At 66.1% G+C, this 12261-nt stretch overlaps 1 protein-coding gene and 1 long non-coding RNA gene across 18 annotated transcripts in view; one reads left to right on the plus strand and one right to left on the minus strand.

Moving 5' to 3' along the window:
* Positions 1 to 12254, plus strand: part of BRSK2 (BR serine/threonine kinase 2) — a 59833-nt gene extending 47579 nt beyond the window's left edge. For 3 of the 17 annotated variants that reach the window (XM_049096255.1, XM_049096260.1, XM_049096258.1), the window contains exons 13-21: positions 12 to 77; positions 1949 to 2009; positions 2785 to 2992; positions 3624 to 3672; positions 7003 to 7126; positions 7761 to 7941; positions 8012 to 8101; positions 10556 to 10603; positions 11688 to 11918. In XM_049096255.1, the coding sequence (XP_048952212.1) occupies positions 12 to 77; positions 1949 to 2009; positions 2785 to 2992; positions 3624 to 3672; positions 7003 to 7126; positions 7761 to 7941; positions 8012 to 8101; positions 10556 to 10603; positions 11688 to 11911 (1051 nt within the window). In that variant the 3' untranslated portion in view covers positions 11912 to 11918. Of the gene's footprint in view, positions 1 to 11; positions 78 to 1948; positions 2010 to 2784; positions 2993 to 3623; positions 3673 to 7002; positions 7127 to 7760; positions 7942 to 8011; positions 8102 to 8289; positions 8385 to 10555; positions 10604 to 11687; positions 11919 to 12115 lie in introns of those variants that run through there. The other 14 variants (XR_003139094.3, XR_003139093.3, XR_003139095.3 and 11 more) reach the window with 14 other exon arrangements.
* On the minus strand, positions 4972 to 12261 carry LOC112663243 (uncharacterized). Its single transcript, XR_004806826.2, has 4 exons — positions 12144 to 12261; positions 7742 to 7873; positions 7040 to 7169; positions 4972 to 5694 (listed from the first exon to the last, which is right to left on the minus strand). It is a non-coding gene; the product is annotated as an uncharacterized LOC112663243 (long non-coding RNA).

Below are 12261 nucleotides of genomic sequence, written 5' to 3' on the forward strand. Positions count from 1 at the left end.
TCCTGCTGTAGTAAAGCAATGTTCAGTAAAAGCCTGGATATCGCTGAAGCCCACCCCCAATTCAGCAAAGAAGACAGGTATACACCCTGCCCACCCATCCCCCGCCCCCCAGCCCCAAGGACAACGCTGGGCCTGGTGGCAGGGCTGGGCCTGAGGTGCATCTGGCCCTCGCAGCTGTGGCGAGGGAGCCCTCCAGTGAGCTGGGGAAGGGCCTGGGCCAGGCGGGCCCGTGGCCCTGAGGAGGCGTGGGCTGCGGGGGCGAGGCCGGTGGCCAGCCTGACCAGGGTGGGGAGACCCACTGTGCTCTCCCTGCCTGGGGACCCCTGAGGGTCTACAGGCTGTGAGGCCCCTTCTGCGTGGCCCCAGTGAGCCTCCCCTCCCCTGTTCTGTGCTGCCCCAGGGCCCTGGGGTCATGCCCTGCTGTCCACAGGGGCCAGAGTGGAAGTGGCACCCCAGGGCAGTGGTAGGAGGCATGACAGTCGCAGGGGTCTCTGCATGGGGCCCGGCGGTCCTGAACCCCCAGCCCTGCCCCTGCAGGGCCCGCTGCCCATGGGCGACAGTGGTCGGGCCTCACCCCTGTTACCCTCCCCACTGCTCCCGTACCTTCCTGTGCTCCTGCCTGCTCACCGCTGGCCTCTTGCTGCCCACCTGTCACCCCGCCCTGGCTGCTCTGCGTGCCGGCCCCATCCTTTCTGTCTCAGGCAGGTGCCGCCTGGTTAGACCGGCCGGCATGGAGGCAGCCCCCACCCCTCTTCCTTCCGCTGCTTCTTTTCTGGTTTCCTTGTGCCAAGGGACGAGTGCATGGCTGGCTCAGTGGCAGGCAGGCCCCGGGCGCTGGGCCTCACTCTCAGCTGCTGCCCTGCTGGCCTGTGGCCGCTGGGGGTGGGCACCAGCCAGAACCAACGGCCCCCACTCGCTTCCCAACTTCCGAAAGCTTTGGACCAAGGCCTGGCACTGGCACCGTCCTGGCCGTGGGCCAGCTGGGCTGTAGGGGGCTGGGGGAAGGTCAGCGTCGCCCCCTGGCTCTGTGGCTGTGAGGTGGAAGAGTCGTAGGGTCATTGCCATGGGGCCCCCGCCCACAAATGCCGGGGTCCTGGGCAGAGTGGGCTCAGCTCCTCCCTGAGGCCCAGGGGCTGGGCTGAGGTGCGGGCGGGTGGGCTGACTGGTGGGGGCGGGCCTTCACTCTTCTCCTCTTCTCTCCTGTGGCTACCTCACCCGACCTCCACCCCCGTTTCCTTCCTCGAAGGGCAGCAGGTGCCAATGCCCAGGGCTGAGCAAGCACGGCGGGCCTTCCCTGAGGCTGTGTGGTGTGGTGGAGTGAGGCCCCTGCCCGCAGGGTGCCAGGTCTGCGGGCCAAGTGAGGCCACTGGTGGACAAGGCTCGTGGTCCCAGCCAGGGCTCACCCCAGCCTTGCGTTGCCCAGGCCCTCGTGGTGCCAGCGAGGAGGGCTCTGGGCTGGCGTGCTGTGGGCTGGTCTGGGCCGGGCAGGTGGGCCGTGGGCAGGGCAGGGCTGGGCTAGTGCCCACTCAGTAGCCCACATGCTAGGATCAAGCACAGGGGCCTGTGACACTTCAGCCTTGGGGTTCCTGGCTGGGCTCAGGGCACCGGGGCCTGGGGAGAGGACCTGGCACGGGGCTGGATTCAGCTCCCAGGAAGTGCCTGTCTCCTCATCCCTCTGTCCATCCAAGCCCCTGACAGATCCTTGCTGAGGGCTCCCGGGTGCCAGCCTGGGCCTTGGATTCGGGGCAGCTCCCGCTTACAGGAGAGGAGCCCCGAGGCAGGCAGCCAGCCACCCCACAGGGGCCTTGGGGCATGGCCAGGCTTGCAGAGGCCGGGGCTGCCTCAGGCTTGAGGCCAGGGCTCCCGGCCTTTTGGAGGGCCCGCCTGGGGGAGAGAAGCCGAGAGCCGCGGCCCCCCCAGCTGACCCGCTCCACACCTGTGTCTGCAGGTCCAGGTCCATCAGTGGCGCCTCCTCCGGCCTGTCCACCAGCCCGCTGAGCAGCCCCCGGGTGAGCCCCCGCCCCGCCCCCAGCTCCGAGAGGCCTGCGTGTACGGGGGGGGTAGGGGAGGCTCCCAGAGCCCGGGAAGCAGGCCCCCCCGGCCCCGGGGCTGGGCCCGTGCCCCCACCCCCGCTGCTGGGGCCGCCCGCGTGGGTGCTGCTGCTCTGGCTAACTGCACGTTCTTTTTGTTTTGTTTTTTGTTTCGTTTCATTTGTTTTCTCCTGTGTTATTTGTTTTCTTTTCTGGCGAACGCTCCCACCCCCACGCCTGCCTGTCCCCGCTGGTCCTGCCTTGGGGTCCTGCTTGAACGTGTCTTTCTGGTCCTGGTGGCGCTGTGTGTGCATGCGGGGGGGGGGGGGGGGGCGCTCGCATGGCTGCTCTCGGGACCCCTCGCACTCTGCTGCCTGCCCTGTAGCCTGTTAGAAAGTTTGCCCTGCCCCCCCCGCCCTCTGAGACCCCCTTCGTGGCCTGCCCCCTGGCCACCTCCGTGGAGCTGGAACCTTGTCGGAGCGCTCCTCGGCCCGGACACATCCTCCCTCCACAGGCCGCCTCGCGGCCCAACCCCAAGACCCAGACCTTGCCGAGCAAGGCCAAGCTGACCGACAAGCCGCTGCAGGGCACCAAGTCTAACCCACTCCCGGCCGGCACCCAGGCCCGACCCCCTGTCCCGGGGGGCCTAGGCCCCCAGCTGGCCCTGCCCCCAGGCCCGCCGACCATGCCGGCCCCCACCCGGCTCCCGGCCGCCGGGACTGAACCCAACACCAAATCTGTCCCCACCATACAGGTGACCCCTCACCCCTCTCCAAGGGGTAGTCCCCTCCCCACCCCTAAGGGGACGCCCGTGCACACGCCCAAGGAGAGCCCGGCAGGCACGCCCAACCCCACGCCACCATCCAGCCCCAGCGTCGGAGGGGTGCCCTGGAGGACGCGGCTGAACTCCATCAAGAACAGTTTCCTGGGGTCACCCCGCTTCCACCGCCGGAAACTACAGGGTAAGTGGAAGCAGAGGGGCTGTAGTTTAAGACTGCCAGCCTGGGCGCAGGGGTGGCGGGTGACAGGGGCCACCCCCTCTCCACTGGGCTGGTTCACCTCCCACCAGCACCTCTAGGCCAGCACAGGCTCAGGGAGTACCTCCAGATGTCCGCTCACCCCCAGGTATGCCCACTTGGGCAGGTGTGGCCTCGGGACCCCTCCCAGCTCCTGTGCTTCTCTTTAGCCCAGAGGCCACTTGAGACCTGCGCCCCAGGAGGACGGCCAGCTGATGGGCGGGTGCGAGTCATCAGGAAGCCCACGGGACAGGGGAGCGGTGGGCAGCCTGCTGCTGTGGGCTGGGTGCCGAGGGCCCGTGGGCACAGCCAGGCTGTCCAAGCCTACAGCCCAGCCGATGGGTGGGCAGAGGGGGCCAGTGCCATCTGTCAGGGGCCAGCAGGGCCAGCTGGAAGCCAGAAGGCATCGCCTGACTACAGCACTGGAGGCTGGGATGGCCTCGGGGCCCTAAGCTCCAGCGGGGGCCAGGAGCACGTGGGGCAGCTCCGTAGGCTCCAGGCCACGGCGTAGGGGGACTCTGGTGAGCGCAGGGCAGAGGGGTCACACCTTCTCTCCCTGTCCTTCCTGTGTGCACAGTTCCAACACCCGAGGAGATGTCCAACTTGACTCCGGAGTCGTCTCCAGAGTAAGTGACTGCTGCCCACGGTTGAGTGTGAGCCCAGCTCTGCCCTGCTGCCCAGGTTCGAATGTGTAGGGGAAGCTCGTGCTGGACCCTCCCCATGGCTGGCCAGGGTGCCAAGGGCTTCTGGGTGAAGCACCCGCATGCCTCCAGGTCCTCCTCCTCTTCTCCCTGGGACTCTGTGCTTGCCCCAGGCCCCCCTCCACCTGCTGCCTAGGACACCTCCTCTTTAGCACCAGGCTGGGGAGCAGGGCCTGCGGTGCCAAGAGACCTGACCTGTCCCGGCTTCCCTCAGAAGCCACAGCCTGGGGCCAGCTGGAGGCAAGGGACGACCCCCCTGCACCTTGAAGGGACTGATACAGCTGCTGAAAGCCCCGGCCCCCAGGCTGGGGAAGCTGGCGGACCCGAGCCCAAGCACTTGTGGTCAGATGGGCTCACGCTTCTCTGGACATGGGCTCAGCCCAGGCCGTGTTGGCACAGGGAGTCTGCAAAGGACTAGCCTACAAGTGGCATCCACCAAGGAGGGGCGCACTGGGTGGAGCTGACCGGGGCTGCCCAAGGGCAGAACAGAGCCTGCATGCAGCCAGAAATGTGGGGGCTCATAGGGATGGAGGGTCTCAAGGCGAAACATGTCCCCGCTGGCCGAGGAGGATGGAAAGCCATAGAATAGCCTGCTGGGAACTGTGTCCAGGGGAGGGTGGCATCATTCAAGGCCAGGAGCAGACTGAGTTCTCAGCTGACCGCCGCCAAGAGGAAGGAGCAGAACCCATGGGAGGTGATGGGCAAGCAGAGCTACACCCCAGCCCACAGCGGGTCTGGACTAGGGCGGAGACCCTGGAGCCATCCCACCCCCACTCTCCTGGCAGAGGATGATGCAGGAACAAGAAATGCACTGCAGCCACGGGGCGGGGCCGGCGAGGGGCACAGGAAGTCTACTCAAAGGCCGCTGTCTCCACAACTGAGCAGGAGCTACCACGTGGTGTGCTTTGTGCGAGGCCTGGGGACGTGCACGTGCGGGTTAGGGACTCCCATCCCAGGGTTAGTGCCCCTCAGCCGAAACGTCCTGCTGCTGTCACAGCACTCACAGCCCTGCAGGTGGTCTGCAGCCTCCCCTCCTCTGGAGGCTTAGCCCCCAACTGGGGGTCCAGCCACATCCATCACCTGGCAGGTGTGACCAGTGGGGATGGAGCAGGTGCGCAGTAGCCCAGGAGGCCCGGCGTGGTTAGCGCCCCAGTACCACCTGCTGCAGAGGACATGCTTATCCACAGTGTGACCATCAGGGTTCTCAGGGAAGCACTCGGTGGGGTGCATGTGTACGAGTGTGCCCGCATGGGGCTGGTATTTATAGGAACTGGCTCATGTGATTGTGGGGGCTGGCAGGTCTGGGACCATAGGTTCGGCAGGTGGAGATCTGGTTTGGGTGAAATCACAGCCCTGAGTGTGAAGCTTGGGGAAGCGGCAGCCTTTGCCCCTGAGGCTTTCACCTGCTTGGACAAGGCCGACCACAGCAGGGAGCATGGTCTGCTTTCCTCGGAGACACCTGGCTACCACATTTAAGAAGTGGCAGCCAGCCACTGACTGGATGGCCCAGATGACACAAGACACCAGCCAGCACTGCCTCTCTGGCTCCGTCAGGCTTCTTCCAGGCACAGGACTGTTAATGATGCCAGATGCCAAGCCGGTGGCTCCCAGACTACAAACAAGTCACATTTCAGTGTTATTCTAGTCTCTTCGTCAAGGGAGGAGAAGAAGCCCCAGATGCAGGTTCTGGATTTGCCTCTCCATGTACTTGCTGGGCTGCTGGGCTGCTGGGCTGCAGGGCCAGGGTGGGCCTGGGACATGGCAGGACACAGCCAGGGCAGGAGCCCACCCTCGAGAGTGCCAGACCCACAGTGGATGGATGGCAGGATGGCACGATGTGGAAAAGGAGGCAGAAGAGGCTGGTGACTGAGGGGACAGGGGGGCCAGCTGGATGTGCCTCCCTATCTTCACTTCTGTGCTGCTGTTCGGGCAGGATCCCAGGCCGCTCTGGAAATGGGTAGGACAAGGAGAGATCACGTGGTCAGGAAAACCACTGAAAAGTGCCTGAGAATCAGCCCCTACTGCTTGCCCTGCAGCGCTGATGCCAGAGTGAGATGCAGGGCCAGGGCCCTGCCTGTGCCTCACAGTCTCAGTGGGTGCCTCCCATCCTCGGGGCTACCAGGTGGCCATCGGGCCCGTTCGCACTGCCACGTGGCGAACTGCTCCAAGCCCAGCGGCTTAAGCACCACATGCTCCTTGTCTCAGGTGCTGTGGGTCAGGCCCCAATTGGCCAGCTGGGCCCTCCACTTTAGGCTGTCGGGGGGCCATGGTTCCCTCCAGGCTCAGCTGGGGCAGGACCTGCGGCCACACTCCCACGGTCATGGACGTGATTCAGGTTCTGTGGGCTGCTGGACTGAGGGCCTCTCCGCCACATCAGCTGGCTTCGTCACCATGCAGTGGAGACTTGCTAGCAAGCAGGAGACCCAGCCTTGAGTCACACATTCTTAGAGGGGACATCTGTCGCTCAGTTCTGCCTAGAAACAAGTCCTGGCCCTGTCCACAACCCACAGAGGGACCTGCGCAGGCGCAAATGCCGGAGGCAGGATCATGGGGCCAGCAGAAGGGCGGGTGCCGACCCTGGGGTGCGCTGCGGGGGCAGGGGGGATGCAGACGCTGGACAGAGAATCAAGGGCAGACGGTCGACAGGATGGGAAGGGAAGCCCCCAACGCAAGCAGGAGGATGTGCCCCATCCCACCCTGCACAACACCTGGCTTTGAAGCAGCCTTCCTGTCCCAGGGTGACCGGGCTGGGCAGCAGGTGGCCGGGCAACCCCTGGTCCTTGAGGACAGAGGGTGGGGGCAGGGGGAGCCAAGCTGACCTACCGGGTGGTAGGGGGCACGTAGCATTCTGGCCCCCAGGCCCTACTGTCCACGTAGTGTCTCCTGCCCATTCGTCCATGTGGATGCAGAGTTTCCCTGCCAGCCCTGACCCCCGCTCCCCATGCAGCCCCAGGGCAGGGGGTACCTTCTCCAGGCTGCTACAGGATGGCTACAGAGCAAATTCCCCCAAAACTTGGTGGCTGGAACAGGCTGGAGTCAGGCTGGGGTCAGGGTGTGCCCTGGTTTCCTTTCTGGTGGGTTGTGGTGGGCACTGCCCAGACCCAGGCAGGCATGGGAGGAGGAGCCAGGTAAGACTGTGGGGTTATTAGCATTAAGGCTGGGGGGTCAGGTGGGGGGTGAGGAGCCAGGAGGGGAAGCAGGACAGTGAGAAGACCCTGATGCGAGCTGCCCTCTGCCCCCACCGCCCGCCCCCAGGCTTGCCAAGAAGTCCTGGTTTGGGAACTTCATCAACCTGGAGAAGGAGGAGCAGATCTTCGTGGTGATCAAGGACAAGCCCCTGAGCTCCATCAAAGCCGACATCGTTCACGCCTTCCTGTCGGTGAGCCTCCCACCCGTCCGGGGACGCACATCACATGCGGACCCTGGGGAGGGAGGCCAGCTCCGTTCTGGGCAGCCCCTCTGGCTGTGGGAGCTGGCGTGTCCAGGGCGGGGACAGGTGTGCACAAGCAAGTGGGGCTGGGCCACGGGGGACGGGAGCACCAGGGATGGGGATGAACTTGGGGCATGGTGGGGTGGGCGGTGAGAGCTCACTAAGGCACGGGCAGCTCACAGGGGAGGGGGAATGGGGCTTACCCTCATCCCTCATGAGGTTCTGACCCCAAGGCCAGCAGTGCACCCCTGTGCCACCAAGCCCTGCCCTAGGCTGACCCCTCTAGGGCAACACTGCCTCCTGTCTCCGGGACATTTTCCCTTGCTTCCGGCACTGGGAGAGGTGCCCTTCTAAGCCCACAGAGCAGTGGGGGGATGCCCTCATCGGTGGCCGTGTGGCCCCAGCCTTGGGGGGAGAGGAGGGGCTGTCACTCGGGTCCCAGCTGCTGCACCTTGGGACCTCCTCGTGCCTGCCTCTCATGTCCCAACCTGCGCGCTAGCTGAGGGGCAGAGGCGTCTGGCTGGCAGGGGGGCGTGGGGGCCGGCCGGTGCCCAGCACACTCACGCCATCCATCACTCCACAGATCCCCAGCCTCAGCCACAGCGTCATCTCCCAGACAAGCTTCCGGGCGGAGTACAAGGCGACGGGGGGCCCGGCAGTGTTCCAGAAGCCCGTGAAGTTCCAGGTGGACATCACCTACACCGAGGGCGGAGCGGCACAGAAGGAGAATGGCATCTATTCCGTCACGTTCACGCTCCTGTCAGGTGAGGCACAGGCCCAGGGCGTGGGCTCCGGGCTAGCTCCGTCCCAGGCATGACCCCTTGTCTCCCCCAGGCCCCAGCCGCCGCTTCAAGAGGGTCGTGGAGACCATTCAGACCCAGCTACTGAGCACACACGACCAGCCCTCCGCCCAGCATTTGTCAGGTGAGGCGGGGGCTCAGCTCAGGCCGCCCCGCGGGCTGGTGAGCAGGGGTGTGGCCCCTCCGACGTGCCCACCTCCCTGCCCCCAGGGGGGCAGGGCCCTCCTGGCGCAGTGGGCCAGCCCATCTCTGCACACCCAGGGAGGTAGGGCCCAGCACACCACACTGAAAGGCGCCTCTTGTCCACCGTAGAACCCCCCCCACCAGCGCCAGGACTGAGCTGGGGTGCTGGGCTTAAGGGCCAGAAGGTGGCCACCAGCTACGAGAGTAGCCTCTGACGCTGGCAGGTAAGGTATCCGGCCCCGCCGCAGGGGCAGGGAGGGGGCTTCGGGCAGGGCCTCTGGCAAGTGCCGGACCGGCCCCCCACTCAAACGTGCGGCGGCCAGCTCCCGGCCCTGGACAGGCCGCACAGGCCCAGCACCCAGGCCGAGCAGCCAGACATGGGCAGCCTGGCCTCAGGCCGGCGAGAGCAGGCTCCAGGAGGGCAGTGGCCCAGGCCCTGCCTGGGAGCCCACCTCCCTCGGGGCTCCCCCAGCAGCACCCCACGAGGCCCACAGCCTCGTGTCCACACCAGCCAACACGTGGCAGGGCTATGGGCCGCCTGCCTTCCCCATAACAGGCCTGAGTCCTCAGTCAGAGGAGGGGCTCCCCAGCCGGGCCTATGGGGGGGGGGGTCACACAGGACTGGGACTGCCCAGGCCTAGAGAGGCCGGGAGTCCAAGAGCTCAGCATCTGGTGGGGAGTGGGCTCCGTGCCCACTGTGGGGGCGGGTCAGCCTGTGTCCAGGCAGGACGGGCATGTGCACACACCACCGTCCCTTAGCGAGGGTGTGTGACTGCTGTCAGGATGGCGGTAAGGCACGGCTTGCCCTGAGGTCCGTGTCAGGATTTGGGGTCCGGGGAGCACGTCATCCAGCCCAAGCCCTGGCTCTCTGAATAACCCCTGTCAGTTGGCTGGAGTCTTGGGGCCCTTCCTCCAGCCTGGTGGGGTCCAAGAGGCCAGACCTGTCCCCCACCTGTCCCCCCACCCCTGCCATCCTCATTCCATTGTGTGTGTCACCCTTTCCTACCCCAACATGTGCCTTGTCACCTCCTGGGCAGGTCAGGACTGGGCTGACCCCAGCATCCTGGCCCTGGGAGCCAGGCTGGCATTGCAGGTGGGGAGTTGGGCGTGAGCAGGGGTGGGGCTCGGGTGCCTCTGGCTCCCTGAGCCTTCAAGGCCTCTGTCTTCGAGCAGAGCAGTGCTGACAGAGGGAAACTGAGGCCAGGGAAGGACAGAGCTTGTCCAGGGAGGTGAGCAAAGGCCAGGGCCTGCTGTGCTGCCCAGAGGATGCCCAGGCCTGCAGCCACTGTCCAGGGGCCACAGTCCCTCAGCTCCCGGCTGGGCTGTGGACAGTAATCTAGGAGGGGTCATTCTGCCCGTTAGTAGGTGGCCCTCGTGCCAAGTCCCAGGCACAGCACTGAGCAAGGTGGACTCCACCCATTCCCCCGGGTTCCATCCCCAGTCCTGTCCCCGTCCCAAAGCTGGGGTCTCTTTTAGCCCTGTGCGCAAACCCCTGTCCCTGGAAATTCTTGGGTACCCACTCTGGGGCCCAAGCCCATTCCCCTGCCCTTGTTCAGGGGGCCTTGGACCTGGAGAGCCTAAGCCAGGACCCCAGTCCATGCCCTGGCCTCCAGGCCTTCTGATGGGTCTCCCTGAGCCCTAGCCTTTCCCAGCACCCTCCCTCCCACTCCCAAACTCTTGGCTGGCGAGCTCAGTCCTAGAGCCACCGTGAGCAAGGGGGCAGATGCCGGGGCCCCTCAGCTACCAGGGTGAGAGACCTGGTGGTCACTCCAACAGGGACGGGAGGCTGAGAGGTCACATCCCACCCAGCGTGGGTCCCGCCCAGCACCAACACTCCCAGGCCCAGCAGAAGGTGGGAGAGGGTCAGGGAAGGCGGTGCCAACATAAGTGGAGGGGCAGATGGGACCACGCAGCTGCCTGAGCTGCAGAGTGGCAGTGAGGATGTGTAGGTGGCTAGAACAGACCCTAGCCAGAGCCCTGGGCTTCTCAGCTCTGGAGCCGGCATCCTGGGCCCAGGGCAGGACAGAGGGGACGGAGGGCCAGGCAGGCCCAGGGCACCAAGGGGCAGGCCACATCCTGTCCTCAGGCTCTGGTTACAGCAGAAGAGGCCCCCACTCGGGCACCCCAGGATCCACCCCCTAGCTCCACCCCACGTGGGCCCCACCTGGGGCCTACCCTGTTCTGGGCTCCACCCCTCCCCACCTTGTCCTTTCCCTCTGTTCTACTGGCCCCAGCAAACCCCCTACTTGGCTATGGCCACGCCCCCCGCCTGGCTCTGCCCCCCCCCCCCCCCAGGGCCTGGCCAGAGGCTGAGGGCAGCGCCTGGCCAGGGATCCACATGGGAAGACTTGTTCACACGTCTCCCTCTCCCTCCTTTCTCCATTCTGTGCTCCAGACACCACTAACTGTATGGAAATGATGACGGGGAGGCTTTCCAAATGTGGTAAGAACCCCTCACGCTCACCTGGGACCCCTAGCCTGTCACCCCCACCTGCAGCCTGCTCCTGGCTGGGTGCCGCCCCCGCCACCCTTAGGGCTATCCTGGGGTCCCTGTGTACACGCGGGGCCCAGATGTGGGCACTCGGGCCCATCTAGTCCCTCACCTCTGCCAGGAGCAGCCTCGGTCACCCACCCCTAGGGCAGCCACAGGCCTGGCCCTAGGGTCCAGGCAGGCCAGGAAGGGACCCCAAGGCTCAGAGCAGTAAAGGGCCCCCGTGCCCCGAGGCCAGCAAGGGTCCCATGTGTGGGCTCTGGCCTGGGGTCTGGGTGGACTCCAGGTCTTGCACAGGAGACTGGTGGAAGGCTTTCTGTCCACTGGAGGGGGTGCGGGGTGCTGTGCATGCACTCCCCTGCCCGCTGCTCTGGGCTGGGGAGTCAGGTTTCAGAAATAAAGCAGAGCACAGGCCTCAGGACAGTGAGAATAGGCCCACCTAGGTGGGGGTGGTCTTGCCATTTCCACCCCCTTCCTGTCGCCCTCAGGACGTTCCCTCTGGGGTCAGGGCTCCCACGCTGGCTGCCTGCCTCCAGCCCTCCCACACCCAAGCCCTCCATGCCTGTCCACCCATCCGTCCATCTGTCTGTCTGCTGCTGACCTGTGTGTCCATGCGGTGCTGCCCGGGCTGGCCAGGGGCCGGGCTCCAAGCCTTCCCAGCCCAGAGAGGGCTCCCTGGCCCCACGGGCACGCAGGGCGCCAGCCTGGGGCCCCAGGGTCCCGCTCAGCCCTAGGGTTTGTGGCGGTGGTGGACTCGCCGCCTCGGGGTCCAGAGTGGGGCCGGCCAGCTGGCCAGGCCCCGGGCGGATGAGGGGGGCCAGGATGGTGAGGGAGGAGGGGTCCTCCACCCGCCTGCCCGCTTGCTGCCCCTGCCCCCCTGCCACGCCCGCTCTGACCTCATCTCGCCGGGTGTCCTTCCTGGCGTGGACACCCTTTCGTTCATTCGTTTGTTCTCTTTCTCTCTCCTTACCCCTTCCTCTTTCTCTTCTTTTCTTTTTTCTTGTTTTCTCTTTTGTCTTCTGTTCTGTGTACCCAGGCAGCCCATTGAGTAACTTCTTTGACGTAATTAAACAACTTTTTTCAGACGAGAAGAACGGGCAGGCGGCCCAGGCCCCCAGCACGCCCGCCAAGCGGAGCGCCCCCGGCCCCCTCGGTGACTCCGCGGCCGCTGGCCCCGGCCCTGGAGGGGACGCCGAGCGCCCGACGGCCCAGGACGCGGCCAGGACGGGGCCGCCCGCCGCCCGCCGCGAGCAGCCTTAGCCCCCGCCCCGCCCCGGCCCGGCCCGGCCGGCCCCGCCCCGGCCCCGGCCCCGGCCCCGGCCGCCCGCCCGCGTGGACCGACCGCGGCGCCGCCGGGGAGGAAAGGAAGGGGGGCACCGGGGGCAGCGCCCGGGCCGCTCTTTCTCCTGCTGTCTCTCTCTCTGCCTGTCTCTGACAACGTCACTGTTTCCGCTCTGATACCAGGAATTATCCCGAAAAGTTAACATGTCACCTCCACGAGGCCATCCTCTGTGCTCCGCGCCGGACACCGGCTGACCGAAGGCAGCTGCCGCGGACCCGCCCTCCCTCGTCTCCTGCCGCCGCTGCCACCGCCGCTGCCCACGGCCAGG

The sequence above is a fragment of the Canis lupus genome, chromosome 18 (genome assembly GCF_003254725.2).
Source record: "Canis lupus dingo isolate Sandy chromosome 18, ASM325472v2, whole genome shotgun sequence".
In the NCBI taxonomy this organism is placed as follows: Eukaryota; Metazoa; Chordata; class Mammalia; order Carnivora; family Canidae; genus Canis; species Canis lupus.